Consider the following 22,928-nt stretch of genomic DNA (forward strand, 5'->3'; position numbering starts at 1 on the left):
CCTTTAGAAGTCATTAGCATAGATAAAACACAGATTTCTTTGATGGAAATCAATGCCAGTGTCTCTAAATGTCAAAACAGCTTTTCTAAGACATGGAAATAACTGAAATGACGTTTCTTCTGATAAGACCGAGTAACCAAATGTGATCCTAACTGTTACAAGTCAATAGAGATTTCAAAGTAGAGTGCATGATACTCCATTAGAACCATGCGAGATCAGGATGTTGAATGATGAGTGTGATTTTAACTGGATAATTCCTCCTTACCAGGCTATCAATCTACAATGACAAGACAAAATAAAAAACGACAAACCCCACATATTCTCACATTTTGTTACATGCAGCTACTTAAATGTCAAACTGGCTCTTTCTTGAAAAATTACCTTCTCAAGTTTCAATTCTCATATGACTCTAATGAAAGAGGGTGTTTAAAGACATCTTCCCTAGCCAAGGCAACAAAAAACATTTTTCAAAAAAATTCTAGTTCCAATAATTTGGGAAGGCTAAAAACCATTGTTCAGATTGTCTAAAGTGTGAAGAGGGGAAACCTTGACATACTTGTTAGGTTATTGGGGGGCTTTCATTTACCGAGTGGGAGAGGGAGATCACCATGTTAGTGTGGCCTGAATACTGAAGTTGTCAATCAAGGACTCCTTACAACAGCCCTAGGGCCCACTTGACAACAGAAAACCTACAGCTGTTGATTGAGCGTAACATGATTCACCTTTGATGAGTGATTTTTTTTTTCGTTAGTACTGGTTCCATTCACTGTGAAATCTTTCTTGGTAATGACGCACTGCTAGTATCAGTCACCCCACACTGAAATACTGTATAAAGCTTTTTGTTCATGGCTTTTTTTTAAAAAGCAAAATCCACTTCCTTTTCTGTTTGATTTCCCGAATTTTCTTTCCTTTCAATTGATTACTAATTATATCAAAATAATAATTTCAATACAATTGTTATTTTCTTTCTTTTGAAGGAAAATGAATATAAAAAAAGCATTTCAGTGAAAAAAGAGGTGTATAAATTACTTGTACTATATATAATGTAATTACTGACCCGATTTAGTGCCACAGAGTAGCCTGCATCAAACTACAGTACCAAGTCATTGGATCATCCATGTACTAGATACTTATAACAGGTCCCTGCTTATAACAGATCAATTTTGTAGGTCAATTTTTTCCTCTAAATTTGGCAGTTTGAAATAAAAATAAATACCAGGTAAATATATAAATAGATTAAAAAAAAAAAAGGAAGAAGAAATTTACACATCAAAGAAACTACCCATTCACATTCCCTATCTTTACAACAGTACAAATGAATATCAGAAGTACATTTATATGCATGTGACACGCTGATAGTTAGCTGGTGGGAATTATGTAGCAAACTAAATGAATACATGAAAAACTAAACGGGAAAGAATGGAATTCCAAAACTCTGAATACATAGAGAAAACAAAGCTTTATTGGTAATACAAATTTAAATGGATTGATACCACTTTCTTCAGTGGTGTTGGAAGGTATTTATTATACCTCTACTGATTTTTTCCCTATATAACATTAGATCGTTATATGTGACTTATTCCCTAGAAATCGTTATAAATGGATTAATCCCTGTGCGTTAGTCAAGTGAGCTAACCCCCGCACCAAAAGCTAATTCCCGGTTATTCGTAATCCTCTAGATTTTACTTTTACATTGGTATGTGAATGGTCTAATCCCCGTGTGTTAGTTCCATAAAATCACGCTATCTGCTTCTTCTAAATTTTATGTTTGTATCGGTATAATAAAACAGTTAAAGGTAAATCATTGCAGGAGTCAGCAAGATTCCAGTTCCCCTCGACCAGGACTATTTCCCTCGGCTTCACCTCGGGAAATAGTCCTGGCCTTGGGGAACTGGAATCTTGCTAACTCCCTCAATGATATACTTTAACTGTATATTAACACTGGGTAGGTCAATTTGAGTGGGAAGGAGGAAGGGGGCTTATATCTGATTGAATTTCACCAGCATTTTGATATTATTTCTTTTTTGTTATCAATCTGATAAAAAAAAAAAAAAACTTTTATGATAAAATAAAAGTTGTATTTTATGTGTTTTTTTTTTTAATTTACATATCGTATGACTTTCTTGCCAAAAGAACACTCATAAAATTTAAAATGAAAATGTTTATTCTTCGGTATCTCAACATCGTAAATGTCGACAACCTGGGATATGTCAATGTCTGTGGTCAGTCCTAGTGGTGCTTCCTTTATAAATAATTTGCAAAAACTTAGATATGTCAACATCTTAATGTTGACCCCCCTGCTTATCTAGATGTACATCTCCAATAAACACACATCACTGTTATAACTTCTTAATTTTTTTATGTTTTTTGATATTTTTTTTTTGTTGAAAAAAATATTGGGTCAGTGGCTGTCACCTCAACTGCCCTTTTTGTGACACCCTTGTTCTCTCTCAATCTTCTGTTTAATAGAAAATACTTGTGCATAAAAAATGAATGGCCCATAGTTGCATGATAATTTTACCTTTAACATTTATAAATGAAGCTTAAGATTACTTTTCTGTATCTTTCAATAATTGTTGTCTATTTGACAGGTGCTGTAGCAAAATTTTATGAGTACATATATTTATCTGACAATGTATATCTAGATACATGTACATCTAGATACATCTTATGATCAGTCATAAATATATAGGCTTGACCTGATCATCCCAATCTATCAGAGTTTGCGATACACCTACAATGTACAAGTACATAGGCTAAATCATACTAAAGGAGAGTTGAAATTTCCTGTATAGATCTAAGCAAGGAAAACATCACATAAGTCAGTGACCTGGTTTATTTGTTTTTCACTGGTTGTTAATTGGTCATCATATCTATGAGTTAAGTCAGTGACCTGGTTTATTTGTTTTTCACTGGTTGTTAATTGGTCATCATATCTATGAGTTATCTCCATTTTCTGAGATCCTTTTGATTTTCTCTTTATGATCTTTTGAGGTTTTCGAAAAAGCACTTTTCACGATAGACAAAGGCATATCTTTCCCACTTAAGTACACATTGTTCTTAAATGCCTCCATTCCACAATTATCAAGACAAAAACTATCATTATAGTTTCCGTATTTGGAGATATACACAGCAAATGAAAATCCAGTCATAAATGAATCAAAACCTGCTCTATGACATCCTGCCTTACAAATCTCTCGATTTTCATGTCGGCTCACAATGAATTCTTCAAACTGATCCTTTGTAAACTGGTTCCCGACTGATCCCATCTTTTCATCACTGTTGTCTCCATTTTCTTGCTGTTGGTTGTGAATTCTTCGTTTTCGCTTACGACTCTTTTTGGTCTGAACAAGCTGGTCCAGATCTAGAATCAGATCAATGTCATGTGACCTGGTACATCTGTTGCCATTTCCACACCAACCATGACCCTTTCAAGAGAACAGATTCTGAGAATGAGAGATTTTCCCTCAATGCACTGAAAAGCAATTAACTTTCATGAAAAATCTGTATTTGGATTAAGCTATAAAAATCATTATCTTCTTTTAAGAGCAAAAACACTTCACCCCAAAAGGGAGGAGAAAATCACCTAAATGTTAGTATTTATCAAAACAATTTAAACACCATATCTGCCCACATTGGTTACATGAATTAGTCTCTTGAAACTACATAAAGGGAAACTGTTTAAGGGTATTTTTAAGATTTTGCTGACGTTCTGAAATAGAGCAAAGCTTTAAAGTATGAGTGTATGGACTTAAGACACTATTTTGGGTCTTTTTGTAATTCCTCTAACAAGCTGTAAATGAAATGAATCCAAAAATATTTTACACGCAATATCAAAGATCTACACATATACAGCCAAACCTCGTTATCTCGATGGAACCAAAAAAAACTTCGAAATATCGGAGAATTCAAGATATCGAGGGTAAAATTCTTAAAGAATACCCAGGTAAGTGGTTGGGACTTCCAAGTCAACTCAACTTCTCCATGGTATTCAAGATGTTGGAATTCATAAACACAGTACCAAAGGTCAACTGTACGTGATTATATCAGGTAGAACATTTGTACAAAAGCAATGCCTTAGTGTCATGAATCATTAATGATACATTAATGTCACTGTCCAGAATTTAACATCTACCTGAAGTGGTTTTTAGGTCATCTACTCAATATTAATAAGAGGCAGGGCTATTGATCAGCATCTCTCTCCTTCTCTCTCTCTAGAAATTTGAATATGTGTATGGCAGTGATAGTGAAGTTAATATGAAATTAAAGATTTCTCTGGTAAATTTATAATTGTGAGGACATGCAAAATTATAACAACAGATTTAATCTGCTCAATTAATTCTGCAAATGACAGACCAATCAAACACGCTTTCAGGCCTGATTTAGATCGAGGTTGCATTTTAGAATAACTTTTCACGTTCACTGGCAACTGGACAACACGTGATGAATTGCAATATTCAACAGATTAATCGAGGTCAAATCTGCAAGGTTAACACAGTCATAACAGTGGAAGCAACAAGTTCGTTTTTAATGTTTTTTCTCATAGTAAGTTTGAGTGCATGTTTGTCGGCTTATCTCTTTTTAATATGACTTTAATATAAAATTATTTTGTTCAATATACAACTACAATTTCCTACAAACGTGCGCTATGTATTAAGACGAGAAAAAAAGCCTGCCCCTGATTATCTATTGAATTTCTTCAGGTTCCATGCCTTCGATATTTATTTGGTTTTTCTTGAAAAGAGCCATTTAAATTCATATATGTATCAATTAAGAATACACAGTTAAGATATCAATGATTTATATCATGGAAAGAAATAATAAAACATTTTGTAAAACTTCAATTTATGGCTTTTTTTTTCAGGACTCTCAAGTCCTCTCATTCTTTGACATTAGGATAAGCCACTTTAAAATAGATCATGTATTGTTTAATGTCAAGGTTATTGATTTGATTAGTGCTAGCACTTAGGTGACACTTATAAAATAGTTCCCCCAACACCACTTTTTTGACCACATTAAATTTATATTCATCTAGCAGAAAACCTGGAGACCTTTAAAATTATTCTGAAAATCAATAGAGGTCAATTTGTTTACTAAAGTTTGACAGGTTCTCGATATCAATTGGTCAACCCACCATCCTACTGGTGCAAGCGGTTTGCATCACTTTATCAAAATGAGGGCATCAAAAAATATTCGATGCACCTATGTGCTTATTCAAGTGCTTTTTATCCAATGAAATGCTTAAACATGCACGTACATATAACAATTATAGTACAAAGACAGGAAAAGTGAAACTACAATGTAATTATGTAAATTATGTCAAATACTTAAATGTTTATTATGACACCATCCAATCATATCACAGCCATTGGTAACCAAATGACGAAAATAACTAGCAACAGATTGTTTCTTAAGTAATCATTACCTACCAAGAACAAGTTTTACAATGTCAAATCATCTTCCTCTTTAGTAAAACAAGAGAAAACAAATATCTAAAAATGATCACAAATAACTTTTTATAATAATTTCTAACAAAACCATGACAATATAATTTTCATGTGATTATTATAAAAGAATCTATTGCCATGTGTGGGTTCAGCAATATTAGCTATCAGGATGTACTTTCTCTACGCACCACTATATAACGACTGTAGGAGTGAGACCATTCACCTATGGGTCTTAGCCACACGTCCTAGTTGTTCACGCAGAAAAATGAGATCTTCACACCTGATCATCACGCCAATCTTAAAACCGCAGAACTCACCCAATAAAACCTTACTGAACCTACTGGGTTTAACCTATATAAATAAACTGGGGGTTGTCAGCTAGGTCAGTTCATAACTCATGTACAATGTATCTATTAATTAAGGGTCATCATCCATATGTTCAGTCAGATAAAATTTTGCTGAAATGCTAATGATTTCCTAAAAGAAATTAATTATTCAAATGCACTTAATTTCAGCATACCTTGCAGGGTAAAATTGGACAGAAAATAACCTTTTAGTTTACAATTTTCTGAAGGAATAATGGTCATATATAGTAAGTTGTCTCTCCAATCAAAGGGTCAATGACTTAATTTTTAAACAAAAACTTGTTTTTCTCTTCCCTTCACCCTATTCTTGATCATCACTAATTGATCTTATAGATATGTCCTAGATTCAAGAAGTTATATTTCCAAAAGGCTTGGAAAACCTTTCATCATTAGTTACAAAATTATTGTATTACTTGATAAGATTTTTATAGACTTGTTAAATGGTTTCAGCATGACCTATCTCAAGGTCATGACCTTCCTTTGGATCATGGGTAATAAACCATATGGTATTTACATTCACTGAGACAATCAATTTCTAGGCCTAGGGCTCTCAATTCTCTATATTTGGGGCCGTTCATAGGCCCCATTCCCAATTCAAAAAGGCACCTTTTTTCCCAATTGAATGTGTTAATTTTCCCAATCTGTCAATCTGCCCAAATATTAAAGAACATTTAGTAAGATATATAGCTACTAAACTTGTGATTCATATTTCTCTGCATTACAAAACAGAAATTAAGTTGATAACAACCGCCAGAAACTCAATACATGTATATCATGAATTTAACGTATAATGTCTAGTTATGCTTTTCCCAAAATTACTCAATTAATTTTCCCAATTTTTACGGCCCCGACCCCAGTCCCAAAAAGTGGTGTGAGAGCCCTGATTTCAAAGCTTAAAGCTTGTACCTATAGTTTCAGCACGTCAATGTCAAATGACTTTGACCTTCGTTTTCATATGACAATAAGGATCGTGACATATTTTAAAGTCATAGCTAACAGCATACTAAGACTGTCAATTATAAAGCTTGGGTCAAAAGTAAAGATGAGCAGAAGTCAAGATTTATTCCAAAATTTGTGCTGGATATGATCTGTGAAGGACTAACTGACTCACACATAGTCAGGTGATCAGACAGTTGGTCAACTATGGCATAAATGTCTTAAAAAATAAAAAACAAGAATTTACCTTCAATTAAAGATATACATGCTATATAAATGCAGATTTTTTATGTGAAACAAAATGAATAAGCATTCTGAGAGTATTGCATTAGCAATACTAGTCCCCTACCGGCAAGTGTAATCTGGTTCCCGTTAAAAATTGAAAATGCCATAATTCCGTCAAAATTCAATGAAGCGGAATGAAGTGCAAAGTTGATCTATAACTCATCAAGGTAAAGTCACATACCAAAAATCAGCTCAATATCTGCAAGCGTTTAGAAAAAAATTGCGGAAAGCCCTGAAAAATTGAAAAGGTCGTTATTTTGCCAAAAATCATTGAAGCGGAACCAAATGCAAACTTCAAGATACCCGGTACACTCACATACCAAAAATCAGCTCAATATCTGCAAGCGTTTAGAAAAAAAGTGCTGAAAACCAAGTGGGACAGACTGACAGACATACAGAGGGACAGACAGACGGACAGACAGACTCAGAGGAAACCTATAATTTTCGTTGAAAATATTGCAATACATATCACAATACAGTTAGAAATATTGCAATATGAAACCTCTAGGCAATACCCAGCCCTACTGTTAATACCTCTAGTCAAGATAAAGGGTTTTGTTGAGTACAAAATTTAATCCACAGTACAGGTATCAAAATGTCATTTAACTTCTTAGTTGTGTAACAGAGAGTTTATACACTCTCCAATATGGCACAGAATCATGATGACCTCTTAGTCACAATCACCTGTATACCAAGTATCACCTACTGATGCTCCTCCAGCTAAAAATAAAATTCTTCTTACAGAATTTTGCATTTCTGATACACTTCTCTGAACTCTGTGACCTTGACTTTTTCTTCATGACCTCATATTGATCATAATCAACCTTTAGGGCAATATGATCTTTGCAAGTTATTTCATTAAACAGTTCTGCTGTGGATAAGAATTGTTCACTTCAATCCCATAACCTTGACCTTGTCTGAATGACCATGGTGCAAGCGTTAAACACCTTTAGTGACACAAGCATCCTTTGAGTCTAGCATAATCATCTCATTTTTTTATCCATACCAAAGTTATCTAAAAATCTGTGACCATGGTTTGTCCAAATTACCCAGGGTTAGGGCCAGTACACACCTTTGAGTCACAAACAACCTTTACCTCAGGCATGAGTTTTGACTGATATTCCATTTCAAAATTGTTGCTATCACAATAATAATACTTTTGCATCCTGTGACCTTAACCTTGTCCAAAATGACATTGGTACTGGGTCACGGCACATTTCTGGACACATGCTACCTTTGTATAAGCCTGTGGGGTTTCTCCATTACAAAATTATGCCCAGACAAGAATTTCCTCTTATTCCTGTCAAAAAACAGCACGATGAAAGATTTAAAAAAGTCACAACTTTTAAATTTTGAGAAATCAATCTAAAACTTAGAGATTCATAAGTTCAAAAGGAATACATTCTACAAAGTCTGTGAAAAAAAAAATATAAAGCAGTTTTCAGAGATCATCCTGAAACAAAAAAAATGTTTACAGACAGATGTACTGATAGACCCCCCCCCCCCAAATTGTTTATGCAGGTAAAAAAAAAACACACTTTCATTTTTATAAAATAAAGATCATCCTCAGACAATAAATGTCTACAGACAGAGGGACAGATAAGGTTATTCCAATATACCCCCAAAACTTCATTTAAGGGGGTATAAAACACGCTATTATTTGATAAAATATAGCCAGTACCAAACAAAAGTCTGACTTCATAAATCTGAGAGGTTATCAATCTATCCAGTGCACCAGGAAGAAAAAATGTTAAATGTCAAGTCTTATATAAGAAATACTGATTACATATGTAGAAGGCAGTAGGATATATTGGATATTCAGAGTGACTCGTCTGTTGTAGTTTTGGAGCCCAAGTAAATATTGCACCTGCCTTTGAACTTGTTAAGATAACCTTTAAAGATTAGGAATACTTGGGGAACAATTCATAAAATATGCACACTGGCAACCTTTCTTTGTCAGTTAATTCAATCTCAACTGCAGAGGATAAAAAATATAACTACCATTTTAAAAAAAAGTCCCTTTGTTCTTAATTTCTTTTAAAACTTAACAGTAAGCAAAATTTCATCATGTAAAAATGACACTTTTGAAAAGTCCTCAATGGCTGTGAAAATACTCTTCATTTTATACCTCACCCTCTATACCTCAATTATACCTTAACAGTTTGGATAAAAGGCCCTGTTCAATGCTCAAGAAAATGATTAATAAAAATAATGGCTATAGTGTACTTCTTAGCCCTGCATGCAGTTCTACTGTAGTAGATAGTCCAGTGCCATGGGTTTTTTTTTTTGTTACGACATATTCTGCACTTGAGGGTTTATATAATTGCATAAATACACTTGTTATATTGGCGTAGTAGTATAAGTATGTTGAAGAAAACAGGAAATCAATGAACATCATAGATGACCTTGAAACCTGGCATATATTGTACTCAACAAAAGTCACTCTCCTCTCTCTCTCTCTCTCTCTCTCTCTCTCTCCATAAGTTTTGATGCTAAAAAAATTGAATATGCACTTCATTTTCAGCACACCACAGTAACAAAAAACCTAAATCTTTCTACAAAATTGACATACATATACATGTACATGAATACTCAACTGTTTCAACTTGTAAACCCCCCCCCCCCACCACCACCACCACCACCACCACCACCACACATTTAAAGTTGTTTGATAAATGATTTAAAACTCATGTTTAACTTTTTTTAAATTTTGTTTTGAAATTTCCTGTGCCCTGACATGTGCCCTGCTTCACTACAGCTGTTCAAACTAACAAACATGTTTCTTTGATTTTCATTTGTCTTTGTAAATTAGTAAATTGATTTACTAAATATGACTAATGATTGAATTAAAACAAATCACTTGCAGCATTCGTCTTGTTACTCCTAACACAAGAAAATACTGTAGATTCCTAAATATACGCGAGGAATTAATTATCGCGTAATTACGCGAGAAGCACTACTCGCGAAATAAAATTACTCGCTTTTATTTTTATGGTTCTTTAATGTATGTAAAATCTGTAGATAAATCACCCATTTGCGAATTATTGTTCTCGCGATTTGACGCCCTTGGGCTATTTTGCGATATTAAGTACTCGCGTAAAATAAGGAATCTACAGTAAGAGTTAAATGTTTTGTGAAGTGGCATTGAAATTGTCTGCAGAGAAAGAAATGCTTACATTATGGACACCTTACCAATTAATGCATAAGCTCATCTCGTTTCAGTAGAGTAGAGCTATATTCACACATACAAAAAGATTTATATACCATTTGTACATATTTCGTTGGATTCAAACATTTAATAGTAGGAGTGGCATATGCATCATTCATTAAACTGAAAAAAAAACAATCAATACTCAATAGGAATAATCTCAACCAGAGTTTATATAGCAATCTTCATCCATTGTTACATTTCCAGAAAGACCATGATGCTTATGACATACTGTCCAAGAAAATGCAACTGGAAATAATGAAATCATGTACACATGCACAGATATCACTATCTTACTGTACACATGTATAGATATCACTACCTTACTGTACACATGTATAGATATCACTACCTTACTATACACATGTATAGATATCACTACCTTACTGTACACATGTATAGATATCACTACCTTACTGTACACATGTATAGATATCACTATCTTACTGTACACATGTATAGATATCACTACCTTACTGTACACATGTATAGATATCACTAACTTACTGTACACATGTATAGATATCACTACCTTACTGTACACATGTATAGATATCACTACCTTACTGTACACATGTATAGATATCACTACCTTACTGTACACATGTATAGATATCACTACCTTACTGTACACATGTATAGATATCACTACCTTACTGTACACATGTATAGATATCACTACCTTACTGTACACATGTATAGATATCACTATTTTACTGTATAACCATCAAAGAAGCTCAGTTGGTAGAGAGCTCGCTCCGTGATCGGAAGGTAGTGTGTTCGAATCATGACCGCAACTGACCTGAGTCGAAAAAATAGGTAGCAACTGTTCCTTCTCCAAGTGCTCGGCACTTTGGAGTGAAAGTTGCGGGTCTTCCTGATGAGACCTTAAAAAACCAAGGCCCCGTGTCATTGGAATGATAAATAACCCTCACTGCTCAATGGACCTGAGTGCCTTAGTAAAGGTCTGAATTTGAAGCCCTTCACCGGTATATGGTAACGTCCCTATATGTCATTGAGTGAAAAATTCCCAAATGAGACATAAAACAACACACAATCAATCAATTAATCTTACTGTATACATGTTTAGACATCACTAATGTACTGTACACATGTATAACCATCTGTCTTACTGTACACATGTATAGACATCACTATCTTACTGTACACATGTATCTAGACTTCACTATCTTACTGTACACTTTAGTCAACACTTGTTTTCTGACATCACTATCTTACTGTAAACCTGTAGTCAACACTTGTTCTCAGACATCACTATCTTACCGTACACCTGTAGTCAACAATTGTCTCAAACATAACTGTCTTTCTGTACATGTGTTGTCAACACTTGATCTCGGTTTTGTTGGAATTGGAAATTGAAAAATATAGTAGCAACATATTGAAATTTCTCAGAAAATATTTTATCACACTGATTCAAAGAATTCTACATTTTTATATTGTTTAGTTGTCTATTGAATTTTGTGGAAATCAGACTGATCTATAGGAAGATTTAAATTACTCTATTCTTAGTAAGTAACAACTGCAAGACTGATCCTTGAATTTAAAACCAATAGTGTATCTTGATTACTTATGTTCAAGTTTTACTGCAGTCAGACTAAAAATTTAAGCATGAGTAACAATTTGAAATCTTTTACAGACGGACCGCTAGACAGAAAGCTAACCTTCCAAAATTGATAAATGCCAAAAATTGTCCTCATTTATTCCATTTGAGAACCTTTCAATCTTATTCCATTATCATTTCAGATACCTTGCATAAATGGCTTCTATCAACAGATTGAAGAATGTCTAAAAATTCATCTTGATATTGTCAATGAATACACATGTACATGCATGTAGTTTATTTTGATTCAATTGACTATTTCTGATCAATATATAAAAATATCATGAAAATTAATTATTAATGTGTATATTATTTCTTACTGCTAATACACCATCATGATGGTAACATATGATGTAAATGTATGGGGGTTTATAATTTACAAGTAAAATAAAAATTGAAATGCAGATATTTGGGCTGAGTTCCTTTACCTCCTCTTAATGAATCTTTCTAAAAGAATGTTCTTCATGCAGTACTTTTTACGTCTAAACGTGTACCTAATACACATACAATGTACTTAGTTTTTCAGCATAAATGATAACATAATTAATGCAGCACTTGAATGCTATCATTTTTTAAATGGATTTTCATATATTGTAGAACAATCATGCTAAATTCATTTTTTAGGGACCTTTAGAGGACGGGGGGGGGGGGGGGGGGGGGGGGGGGGGGGTAAAAATAATTTTTTCCTTACGTAATGATAAAAATAGCTTAATCCTATAATCAAAGTTAAGTATTCTTATTTAACTTCTGATTATTTGTTCACTTGAAAAAATATCAGTTACATTAAAGTACGCCATTGATAACACAATATTTTCCTTATGTAACTGTGTCAGTGACTTAATTCTTAACAGTTAATTAATACAAACAACATTTCTCACACATTGTTTACCAACATACTAACACACTGACATGCTTACTCCCACAATGAAACAGAGATAATTAAAAAAACAACAATATGTTACAGTTAGAGTGTCTCCCGGTATTCTTCTGATAATGTGATCATCATCAAAGTGTTAATGCAACCTCCACGATTATTGACCACATCCCAATTAATCACGTCTCAGGCTTTACCTGAGCACACCTTGTATCTATTAACAATACATGTATTTATAATGATCAACAAAATATAATTTCTAAATTCCCCCACTTTTTCTCCATATAAATCTAACAATTGCACAAAATATTTTTCACAAACAGAAGCCCTCAATGATAGGCCATTGAAGAGACTGGGTAAAAAGTATTATTTCCTATGTAACTTGTAACACTAGTTTGATTAATTAACAAAAAAAGTGACATCACAATGGATTGTCTCTCTAAAGTAAAAAAAAAAATGAAATACATTAAGTAAAGTATATAAGAAAACAATCATCATAACTCCAAACCTCTATATAAGTATTATTATAATTTTAATAAAATTAATGGTAAATTTCTTTTTTACTTTCAAGCATTCTACTCTTACAAACATTGACTGTGGCTGGCTTCACGAATTGCACTCCAAACACCCTGAGGCCGAATCCTGTACACCTTGACTGAACCATGATAACTTAAGTCAAGAAGTGTTGAAAAAGTATGACCAATTGAATAAAGGTTTCATTTATTTAACAAATACAACTGTGCTTTACACTGAGGGTAATACATGTATTCCATACAGAAAATAATATATCTTTATAAAGTCTACTTATTAGCAATTAATTTTTATTGAAATCAGCCCAAAACTTTAGGAAAAGTTGCCTTTTAAAAAAAAATGGACTTGCAGGTGAAAAGTCCAGCCAGGGGGTACAAAAACTTGAGTTGTGGCTTTGATGGTGAAGACAATTTAAGGAGGGAGGAATGTAATAGTTTGGGCCATGGATGTTGGCCTGGGTATTGGGTACATCAGTTGGTAGAGCAGCTGACTAGTGATGCAGGGTCTCAGGGTTTGATTCCCAGTCCAGACATACATTTTCTCCTTTCCTATTACATAATTTTTACATAAAAACACAGAAGACGTAAACCAAAAGACACATTACCATTGCATGAGCTTTTCTGGTCTTCAACAAGTAGTGCTTATAAGTACACCACTAGGGTAATGATACACCCATCTGAAACTACATGAGGCATATCAGACTATCTATTTATGCATAATCATAGTCACAAGCTGTGACCCTGCAATTTGCAACAAATTATTGTAACATTCTCTAGATGTATAGAAAAACATAAAAGAGCTTTTTTATTTAATTTGTTATCAACTGAAAGATAAAAAGAAAGATAAAAACAGAATTCATGGTTTGGTGGTCCTAGGCTTCACAGTGCACATATGTTTAACTATATTTGTAATCTGTCTCTACACTGTACTTAATGTCAGTTTATGAGAATAAATTCATTGTCATTGTGTAAAAGATATGACCAGTTGGATATGATTTGACTATAAATAGCTATTAAATTACAAAATGAGTCACATTGACCCACTTCTGGGTCACGACACACCTTCCTCCCAAGGTTCACCAACTGACCAAGCTGATGGTTCTTGGTCTCACAGAGTTCAAGATATGACCTGTACATGAATTGACTATGCATAATCATGAAATTCCAAAATTAAGCTATGGTGACCTACTTTTGGGTTATGACCCACTTTACCCTAAGGAATCATCCACTGACAAAGTTTCATAATCCTAGACCCCTACCTGTGAAAAAATTATGACCCAGATATGAAAAACCTAACAGATGGACAGATGCACAGATGGGAAAGATCATAAAATAAAACAGCTAGTCCTGCCTATCAAAATGCAGTTGTACAAAAAACAGCATAACTTTATTGCATCCAAAAGAAAATCAAGAAATATAAAAGTCTCATTTATGGCACAAATAAATTATTTAAAACATGACTTTGATGATCATATATCATGTCCCCACTCTTCCCAAGAGGTCATGAGTGTGAGTCTACACTACCTGAAGATGCTTTCATACAAATACTGTTACAGTCAAACCTCCTTATCTCGAACTCAGTGGGACTGAGAAAAAACTTCGAGATATCAGAGAGTTCGAGATATCGAGTGTAAAATACTTAAGAAATATATGGTAAGGACTTCCCATTCACTTCCACATATCCATGGTATTTGAGATATCTGTGTTCGAGATACCAAAGTTCAACAGTATAATTAATCATGGCTTTCATGTTCTTGAAAAGAAGATTTTTAAAGTTTTTTCCTTTATATTCCTATGTAAAGAACATTATCTAATATAAAAGAAGATTTTTAAAAGAAGCCATTTAACTTTCACTGATTCTTAAGTATTAATTTCCTCTTGAAAGACGGCATGAGTCTTCATTTAAACAACTTCAATCCCCTTCACCTAAGGATGCTTTGTGGCAAGTTTGGTTGAAATTGGCCTAGTGGTTCTTGAAAGTCAAAAACATGAAAAGTTTAAGAAACATTTAGGAGCCTTTAGCTCAGGTGCACTAAAAAAACACATGCAAAACACTAGATATTGTATACTGCTAAATGATGGAGATTGATAAAAAAAAACATAGGTAATCAGAGATTACAGAGCTCACCTCAACGAATGTTGTCTTTAAGTAAGGCAAAGTCCCACACTAAACTAATAATCTAGGAGTGTGCATCCCTAGATGCAACATTTATGCAATTTTGGTCTGATAGGGCTTGCAGTTACTTGGGAATGGACTTATCTGAAAACTGAAAAACTAGTCACTCATTCAGAAAATGTAAGTCAAATCCAGCATCTGAAGCAAGTTTTGAGTTTGTTCATCCATGCAAGTTTGGTTCAGATAGGCCTTATAGTTACTTGGAAATGAGATCTGCTCCAAAAACTTTAATCTGGTCACTCATCCGGAAAATGTAGGTCAGATCCAGCATCCGAAGCAAGTCCAGTAGTGTGAATCCTTAGATGTATCATCCATGCAAGTTTGGTCAATACAGGGTTTATAGTTACTTGGATATGACATCTGCTTCAAAAACTTTAACCTGGTCACTCATCCGGAAAATATAGGTCAGATCCAGCATCCGAAGCAAGTCCAGTAGTGTGCATCCTTAAATGTATTATCCATGCAAGTTTGGTCAATATAGGGCTTATAGTTACTTGGAAATGAGATCTGCTCCAAAAACTTTAACCTGGTTACTCATCCGGAAAATGTAGGTCAGATCCAGCATCCGAAGCAAGTCCAGTAGTGTACATCCTTATATGTATCATCCATGCAAGTTTGGTCAATATAGGGCTTATAGATACTTGGAAATGACATCTGCTCCAAAAACTTTAACCTGGTCACTCATCCAGGAAATATAGGTCAGATTCAGCATCTGAAGCAAGTCCAGTAGTGTGCATCCTTAAATGTATCATCCATGCAAGTTTGGTCAATATAGGGCTTTTAGTTACTTGGAAATGAGATCTGCTCCAAAAACCTTAACCTGGTCACTCATCCGGAAAATATAGGTCAGATCCAGCATCCGAAGCAAGTCCAGTAGTGTGCATCCTTAGATGTATCATCCATTCAAGTTTGGTCAATATAGGGCTTATAGTTACTTGGAAATGAGATCTACTCCAAAAACCTTAACCAAGTCACTCATCTGGAAAATGTAGGTCAGATCCAGCATCCGAAGCAAGTTCAGTAGTGTGCATCCTTAGATGTATCATCCATGCAAGTTTGGTCAATATAGGGCTTATAGTTACTTGGAAATGAGACCTGCTCCAAAAACTTTAACCTGCTCCAAAAACTTTAACCTGCTCCAAAAACATTAACCTGGTCATTCTTTAGCTGAAATTGCAGGATCTGAAACCTTGACTGGTACAATGAAACACACTAGAAGCATCCTCCATGCATGTCTGACTAATATAGGCCATAGAAGTACTTGAAAAGAAAACTGCTCCAAAAACCTTAACCTGGGACGCCGACGCCGAGGGTATTACATAAGCTCCCCCAACTTCGTTGAGGTGAGCTAAAAACTGAATTGTACGCAAATGACTAGACAAAGTGTGTCAATGCCTAACACATTTCTCTACAGATTGGATCATATTACTCAATATTTCCAAACGATATTATTCTCTGACACACTAACACACTGACATATGTGTAATACCCTCTCCCACACACAAACAAAATGTCCTGGTGACACAGTCACTGATAAAGCATTTGAATCATAAATGTGTGTTAATTAAATAAGTCTTCATGTTTATCTCCCACATTGCCAGGTGTTAATGACGATAACTTTTATGAAGTCCATGTTATTAAATGTCCTTGCAACACAGTGACTTGTACATATATATTAAAAACCATGATAATTATCATGGTATTAATCAAGAATGTACTCTTAGTTATAACCCACAGTGCAAGGTGTTAATGACAATGACATACACAGTCTACTTGATATCTTTTTTTCTTTCTGACATGTTTAATTACACAAATCAAGAGCACTCATATGCACGTATGCAGGTCAATTTTTGTATAATTTTTTTTTTAAAAGATTTCTAATAACATTGCCAGACACTCAAATGTGACTTTTAAACTTAAATTTCTGTTGGAACCTTTCTTCAAGGTCATTGCATATGATCCCCTTCCCATCTGCATGCTGGACACAAGATTGGGTGAGAGAGAACAGAAAAAAAAGACAGACAATAAAACTCAAAAAGATAATGAATTTGCAGACTGATTACATGAAACCATTAGGTAGGGTCCCAATAAAATTGGTAACAAAAACTAAAGAGTCCTCTCTAGGCAATAATACAAATACAGTCAAACCTCGTTATCTCGAACTTGAAGGGACCGAGAAAATAATTCGTGATAATCGAGGATACGAGATATCCAGTGTAAAATACTTAAGGAATAAGTAGTTGGGACTTCAAAATGAATTTGACATATCCATGGTATTCGAGATATCCGTGTTTGAGATAACGAAGTTCAACTGTAATAAATAATATCTTACAGCAAATCCCTGACATATGTGATCTTTGATGGCCTGGAATGTATCTGGGTCTGGGTCAGTGTCCTGTAGGGTTTTCTGGGGAAGCCCACACCTACACTGGTTAACTGTTTCACTGTGGGGGTAGGGGAGGATGTTTATGGTCACTGAAGACTGGTCTGACTCATATCGCTGAAGATTGTCTCTCTGACTAGGAAAGTTAAAATTTTGATCATTACATAGGTCTTATGGTAAATGTGCATGGTACATTTCATTTAGTGCTTGGGGAAAAAAGACAGACATCATAAATTTAAGTTGGAACCATGTTAAAGAAAGAAGCAACTAGTACATGTATTTTTACCACTAGTCAGAATTTGTTAAAATGTAAACAAATCAATATCAGTAGGATTAACATTTTTTTTTTACAAACATTACTAACTAAACTTAATGAGACAAATGCCAATGACCAATCCCAATTCTATATTTAATAGTTTTCATAGATAAGACCTAGTAGATAACAATTCTAACCAACATAACTAGGGATGTCAACGAATAGTCGACTATTAGACCATCAGTCGAATGGACCGACGATCGAATAATGAAACGACATTCGAATATTATTATAATTAAACAAGCTTATCCTTTAAAAAGCATAATAAAATACAGAAGAAGATATCCCAACCATTTGTTAAATTTGCTGAATCGATTAATTATTAATAGGAAGGCAGATTGGTGGTTGAGTTTGGGGGGGGGGTCACAATTCAGAATGGTGGATCTAAGAGTGTGCTTCACGTCGGCAATGGCACAACTCCTAACTGTGCTTTAAGCATTCTGTATTTTACTGTGAAAAATAAAAGGTCAGTAGAACCAATGAGCACCTTCTGGCCTTTCCGGCAAGCTCGGAAAACATATCCAAGGTTGCCGCTGTTTTTCGAGCTTGCCGGAAAGATCTATGAAGGTAGATTAGAAAAGCTATGTATTCATTACAACTTTAGAAATAACAGTCTTGGTTTTATAAACCCGAGTTACTGTTACTTTTTGTTCATTTACGTGCAGGTTAGACAACAGAACACGAAACTTCAGATCATATGTATTTTCAGATGATAAACACTAAATTGCCATGTCTTTCCGACATACTCTGAAAAAGATTTTTGTTTTTGTTGTTGTTTTTTCCGAGCTTGCCGGAATTATCCACTAAGATGGTAAAACTGTAAGGAAAGCTAGATGTCTAGAATCTTGGCATTATATGGCCAAATTTTTTCTTGTACTTTTATGTGTAGGTTAGACAATAAATTAAAAAAGAATTGAGAATCCGGATCTAGACTGGTATTGTTTGTCTCTAACGTAAGAAATGTATATCGTGCATATCAGACAGGAAAGGCCAGTGTAAATTCGGATCATTTCTATTTTTGTATGACAAAACAAAATTGTTATCGTACAGTCTATCTACAGTAGTTTTCCCAGAATGACGGTGAAGTCGAGCATGCGTATTTCAGAAATATAGACTAACCCTCTCAAGCGCTAGCAATAAATGCAATAAATGAGTAATATCAAAATGGAATTCTCATCACAAAAGTGAGAAAATGTCTTTCCTCAGAGACAGGCGATAAGATAATTTTTCTAAACAAAAAAGCAGTTGATTTTCCCTGTACGTATAGAAATACTGTTATGTACTTATAAGTGCTTCACTAATGCGAGAAGTATTTGCCAGTAACGGCCTGTGTTGTTTTTGTAATAAATTACTAATATACTGGGCTTTGTTTGTAAGAATATTATATGGACGTATACCATGTACCAATTATCTTTTGTTATCTTAAGATTGCTCAAATGCAAGGAATAAACCATAGCTGTGACATGTTTTGACACTTCGATAATTATTACAATTATTATTAAAACAATTCGCTTACATTTTAAACTGTTTAAGGACATTTTGATAGCCAGAGCAATGAATAATTGAATAAGCAGTATCTAACTGTTTAACAATTTCATAGGCACCTGACGTGTAAAAAGTGTGAGGTTAAACCCCCCCCCCCATTTATTTCAAAATAAGCTTTAAAAAATATTGGCTGTCAATTTTTTAATGCTTACTAAAATAAAAACTGACTGCATGACTGTACAGACCGATTACTGATTTCTGCTGAAATCATACATTTTGGAGAATTAGGTTTCTAAATTTATTTCATATAATCATGCTATCCACGCGATACGTTGTATTACTTTTGATGGTACTTTTTAGATATATTTAAGTAAAAGGGTTTTTGAGTTATAAATATGTCATGTAGCAGTGAAGTTTGAAAATATTTTTTTTCAGAAAATGTTCCGAATATTCGACTATCGTTCGAATAATGCAATCGAATAATCGACTAAGGAAAATAAATATTTTGACATCCCTAAACATAACAAAACTTCCCCATGCCTTAGGACATATATACATATTTATTTAAGCATTGAATGATCATTTTTTTGGTATATATATGTACAAACTAAACAACAAACATAATAGTGACTGAAAATTTGTATGCACACCTAATGTGAATTATTGCACAGCATGATGCAAAAAATTACACAATACATGTAATGACCCAAATCTTTCCTGATTAACTCTCAAACAAAATGGATGTATGAAACATCATTCATAACCAAATCAATTGAATTAATGATCAATTACAAATGAATGCTTAAATACCAAACCATTTGTCCATCAAGAAAAACCAATTAAACTTCAGTGCAGTTTATGACAATTTTGGTTAAAATTATTACTTTAGGTGCTTATAGACTGAAGTAACAAGAAGGTAAGGAACCTACCTGTATACCTGTAACCTACCTGTATACCTGTAACCTACCTGTATACCTGTAACCTACCTGTATACCTGTAACTTAATGTGTAGAAGTAGTTCCTAACAAAGACTTCCACATTACCTTTTTCTGAACACATATTCCAAGTAAGATGCTGGCATTCTGTGGACGTAGTCTGTGATGTACTTTGTGTCGTACACACCACCAGGAAATATTTCGGTCAGGTCTGCGATAAATGATGACATGGTGGCTGGAAGGTTGGCGTAAAAATTTTGATACAGGTACACGAGATCTGTCAGGGCATTGTGAAATACCACTGGTTTACTGCTCCTTACTATATTTGTAAAGAGGGACCTTAAACTTATGTTATCAGATGGAGATTCCACCTATAAGTAAAAATAGTAATGCTATTCTCTCATTCATCAGATAGTTAATATTCCATATATGATAGCATTATTTCAAAATGGTACATGTATTTTTATAAAATGATCTATGTGTGCTCAAATGTAGACATAAATTTGTAATCTCAGCACTTTGGGGATATGAAGAAAAGAGAAATAACTGCAGAGTGAGTGTCCCTATAGTATTGAATGAAATGGGTTCTTACAAGAAAAGAAAGACAACTCTAATTCCAACATTTTAGGAAAGGGGATCTTAGATCTTTTCATGTATTAACAAAGTTATTCTTTTGTTTTGTTTGTTTTGTTTTTTTTTTAATGAGCTTGTTTTATTCTTTTATATTCTTTTACTTTATTATTTTATAATTTTTTTTTCTGGACTCTGAAACAAAATTGAATTTAATTCATTTCTTCAAGAAAACTATGAAACACACCTTGTCATTGCCCCTGTAGTACCCAACACCACAGGAATACTGCTTGTTAAAGTCAAATCCATGTTCTACTAGAAATCTGAGTGATGCTGGCTCCACAATGTATTCCTCCTGACACAGGGCCATGATATTGTAGGTCTGCACTAAGAAATTCCACACATGACAACTCTCGGAGCCATCATCCACTGAGGAATCATCTGACATGTCACTAGTGTGTTTTCTAGGCTTTGTGTCAACATGTGTCAGCTGGAAACATGATAGGCCAAGGGAGACAACTGAACGTGATTTGGCATTATCTGCTGTTCCTTTGTATCGATCTTCAACAGACCTGTGAAAAAAAAGTTGGCTGTATTTTCTATCATACAGCTGATGTATTTATCACAGTGGTACTCATAATCCATAATTTTAATATTTTATGTTGGCACAGACTATACATAATTACATTATTCACTTACTTAGCCATGAGAGTTTTCCTGGTTCCTATGCCACTTAATTCCTACAAATTAAAGGATAAATCATAAATACGAAGTAATAACCGAATTTTCTAAATTCTCCTTTATGAATTGCATTATCTTAAACATTTCTTTTCATTATAGACTTCCTCTTCATCTTACTGTGTCTATAGCAATAAATGTGGCTGACTCTACTGCTTTCATCAATGATGGCCAGAGATGATGGAGGTTATTAATATTCACATCCAGGACTGGAATGGACTCAAAGCGGACTGCCATCTTGTCAACGGAACCTGTAAAATTTCACATAATGTTCATCCCTTCACTTTTCAGGCCAAATAGCTAGATCCAATCTCCTTTGCAGAGTTGTCGTAAGTTCCTCTCTCAGACACCTCTGCAATGGGCTCGCATCAAGATTTTTGACATAAAGTAAAAACATGATATTCCAAGGATCATTTCAAATTAAACTAATAGTTCTAGATCTATTTAGTAAATATCTGTCTTAAAGGACAAATATTAGCCCAGACATTTAATTATAATGTGTTAAAACAAACGCACTATTTCTCATGCTTATCACCTTGATATATGAAAGCCAACAACAGAGGTGAATGTATGAGCCGATGGTAGAGAGTGAGCTAGATCAAGACCTCTTGACAGTAGGATTCATGCCTGTTTCTCATTTTTCACTTTTATAAGTTGAGTGATAAAATTGTTGACTCCTGTGATTTGTCTCACAGGTACTTGGGTCTTGGTTTATAAATATGTATGTACCTTATTGATATGTAAAAAAAAAAATACATATCAATAAGGTACATACATATTTATAAACCAAGACCCAAGTACCTCTGATTTGTCTAATTAAGAAACCTGTGTAAACAGCTGTTAAAACCGAGACTGATACCTTCACTAAGAAGTACTGTCCGCTCCTCTCTTCTTTTCTTCTGCACAACATGAACTTAAAACCTAAGCTGACAAGGCATCAAGCAATAAACAAACTTTTTTGTTTACGTTTCATCTGTGTAAAAATTTTTTTTTTAAATATCAGAGCTCAAAAATATGATGAGATGTGGTTGCCCGGTTTGTCAGTGATCATCAAATACA

At 34.1% G+C, this 22,928-nt stretch overlaps 1 protein-coding gene across 1 annotated transcript; it reads right to left on the reverse strand.

The window, feature by feature from the left end:
• Positions 1-2,605: 2,605 nt before the first annotated feature.
• Positions 2,606-22,919, reverse strand: LOC133190233 (target of EGR1 protein 1-like). The gene is made up of 8 exons (XM_061325744.1): positions 22,729-22,919; positions 21,990-22,120; positions 21,831-21,871; positions 21,379-21,703; positions 20,670-20,932; positions 17,775-17,961; positions 2,894-3,428; positions 2,606-2,830 (listed from the first exon to the last, which is right to left on the reverse strand). Exons 2-7 carry the CDS (start codon positions 22,104-22,106, stop codon positions 2,937-2,939), a joined length of 1,425 nt encoding a protein of 474 aa, XP_061181728.1. The 5' UTR covers positions 22,107-22,120; positions 22,729-22,919; the 3' UTR covers positions 2,606-2,830; positions 2,894-2,936.
• Positions 22,920-22,928: the final 9 nt, after the last annotated feature.

Source organism: Saccostrea echinata, unplaced genomic scaffold (assembly GCF_033153115.1).
Source record: "Saccostrea echinata isolate AGI-Se365-2 ecotype Australia unplaced genomic scaffold, CSIRO_AGI_Sech_v1 ptg000022l, whole genome shotgun sequence".
Classification (NCBI taxonomy): domain Eukaryota; kingdom Metazoa; phylum Mollusca; class Bivalvia; order Ostreida; family Ostreidae; genus Saccostrea; species Saccostrea echinata.

What these genes read in the sequence shown, in the direction of transcription:
- LOC133190233 (XM_061325744.1), bottom strand. Translation starts at nt 22,106, where the DNA reads ATGGCAGTCCGCTTTGAGTCCATTCCAGTCCTGGATGTGAATATTAAT. An exon ending in AGGAAAACTCTCATGGCTAA is followed by an intron (nt 21,704 to 21,830) that starts GTAAGTGAATAA and finishes TTTTTTTCACAG; the next exon opens with GTCTGTTGAAGATCGATACA. An exon ending in ACATATGTCAGGGATTTGCT is followed by an intron (nt 3,429 to 17,774) that starts GTAAGATATTAT and finishes TTCTCTTGAAAG; the next exon opens with GGTCATGGTTGGTGTGGAAA.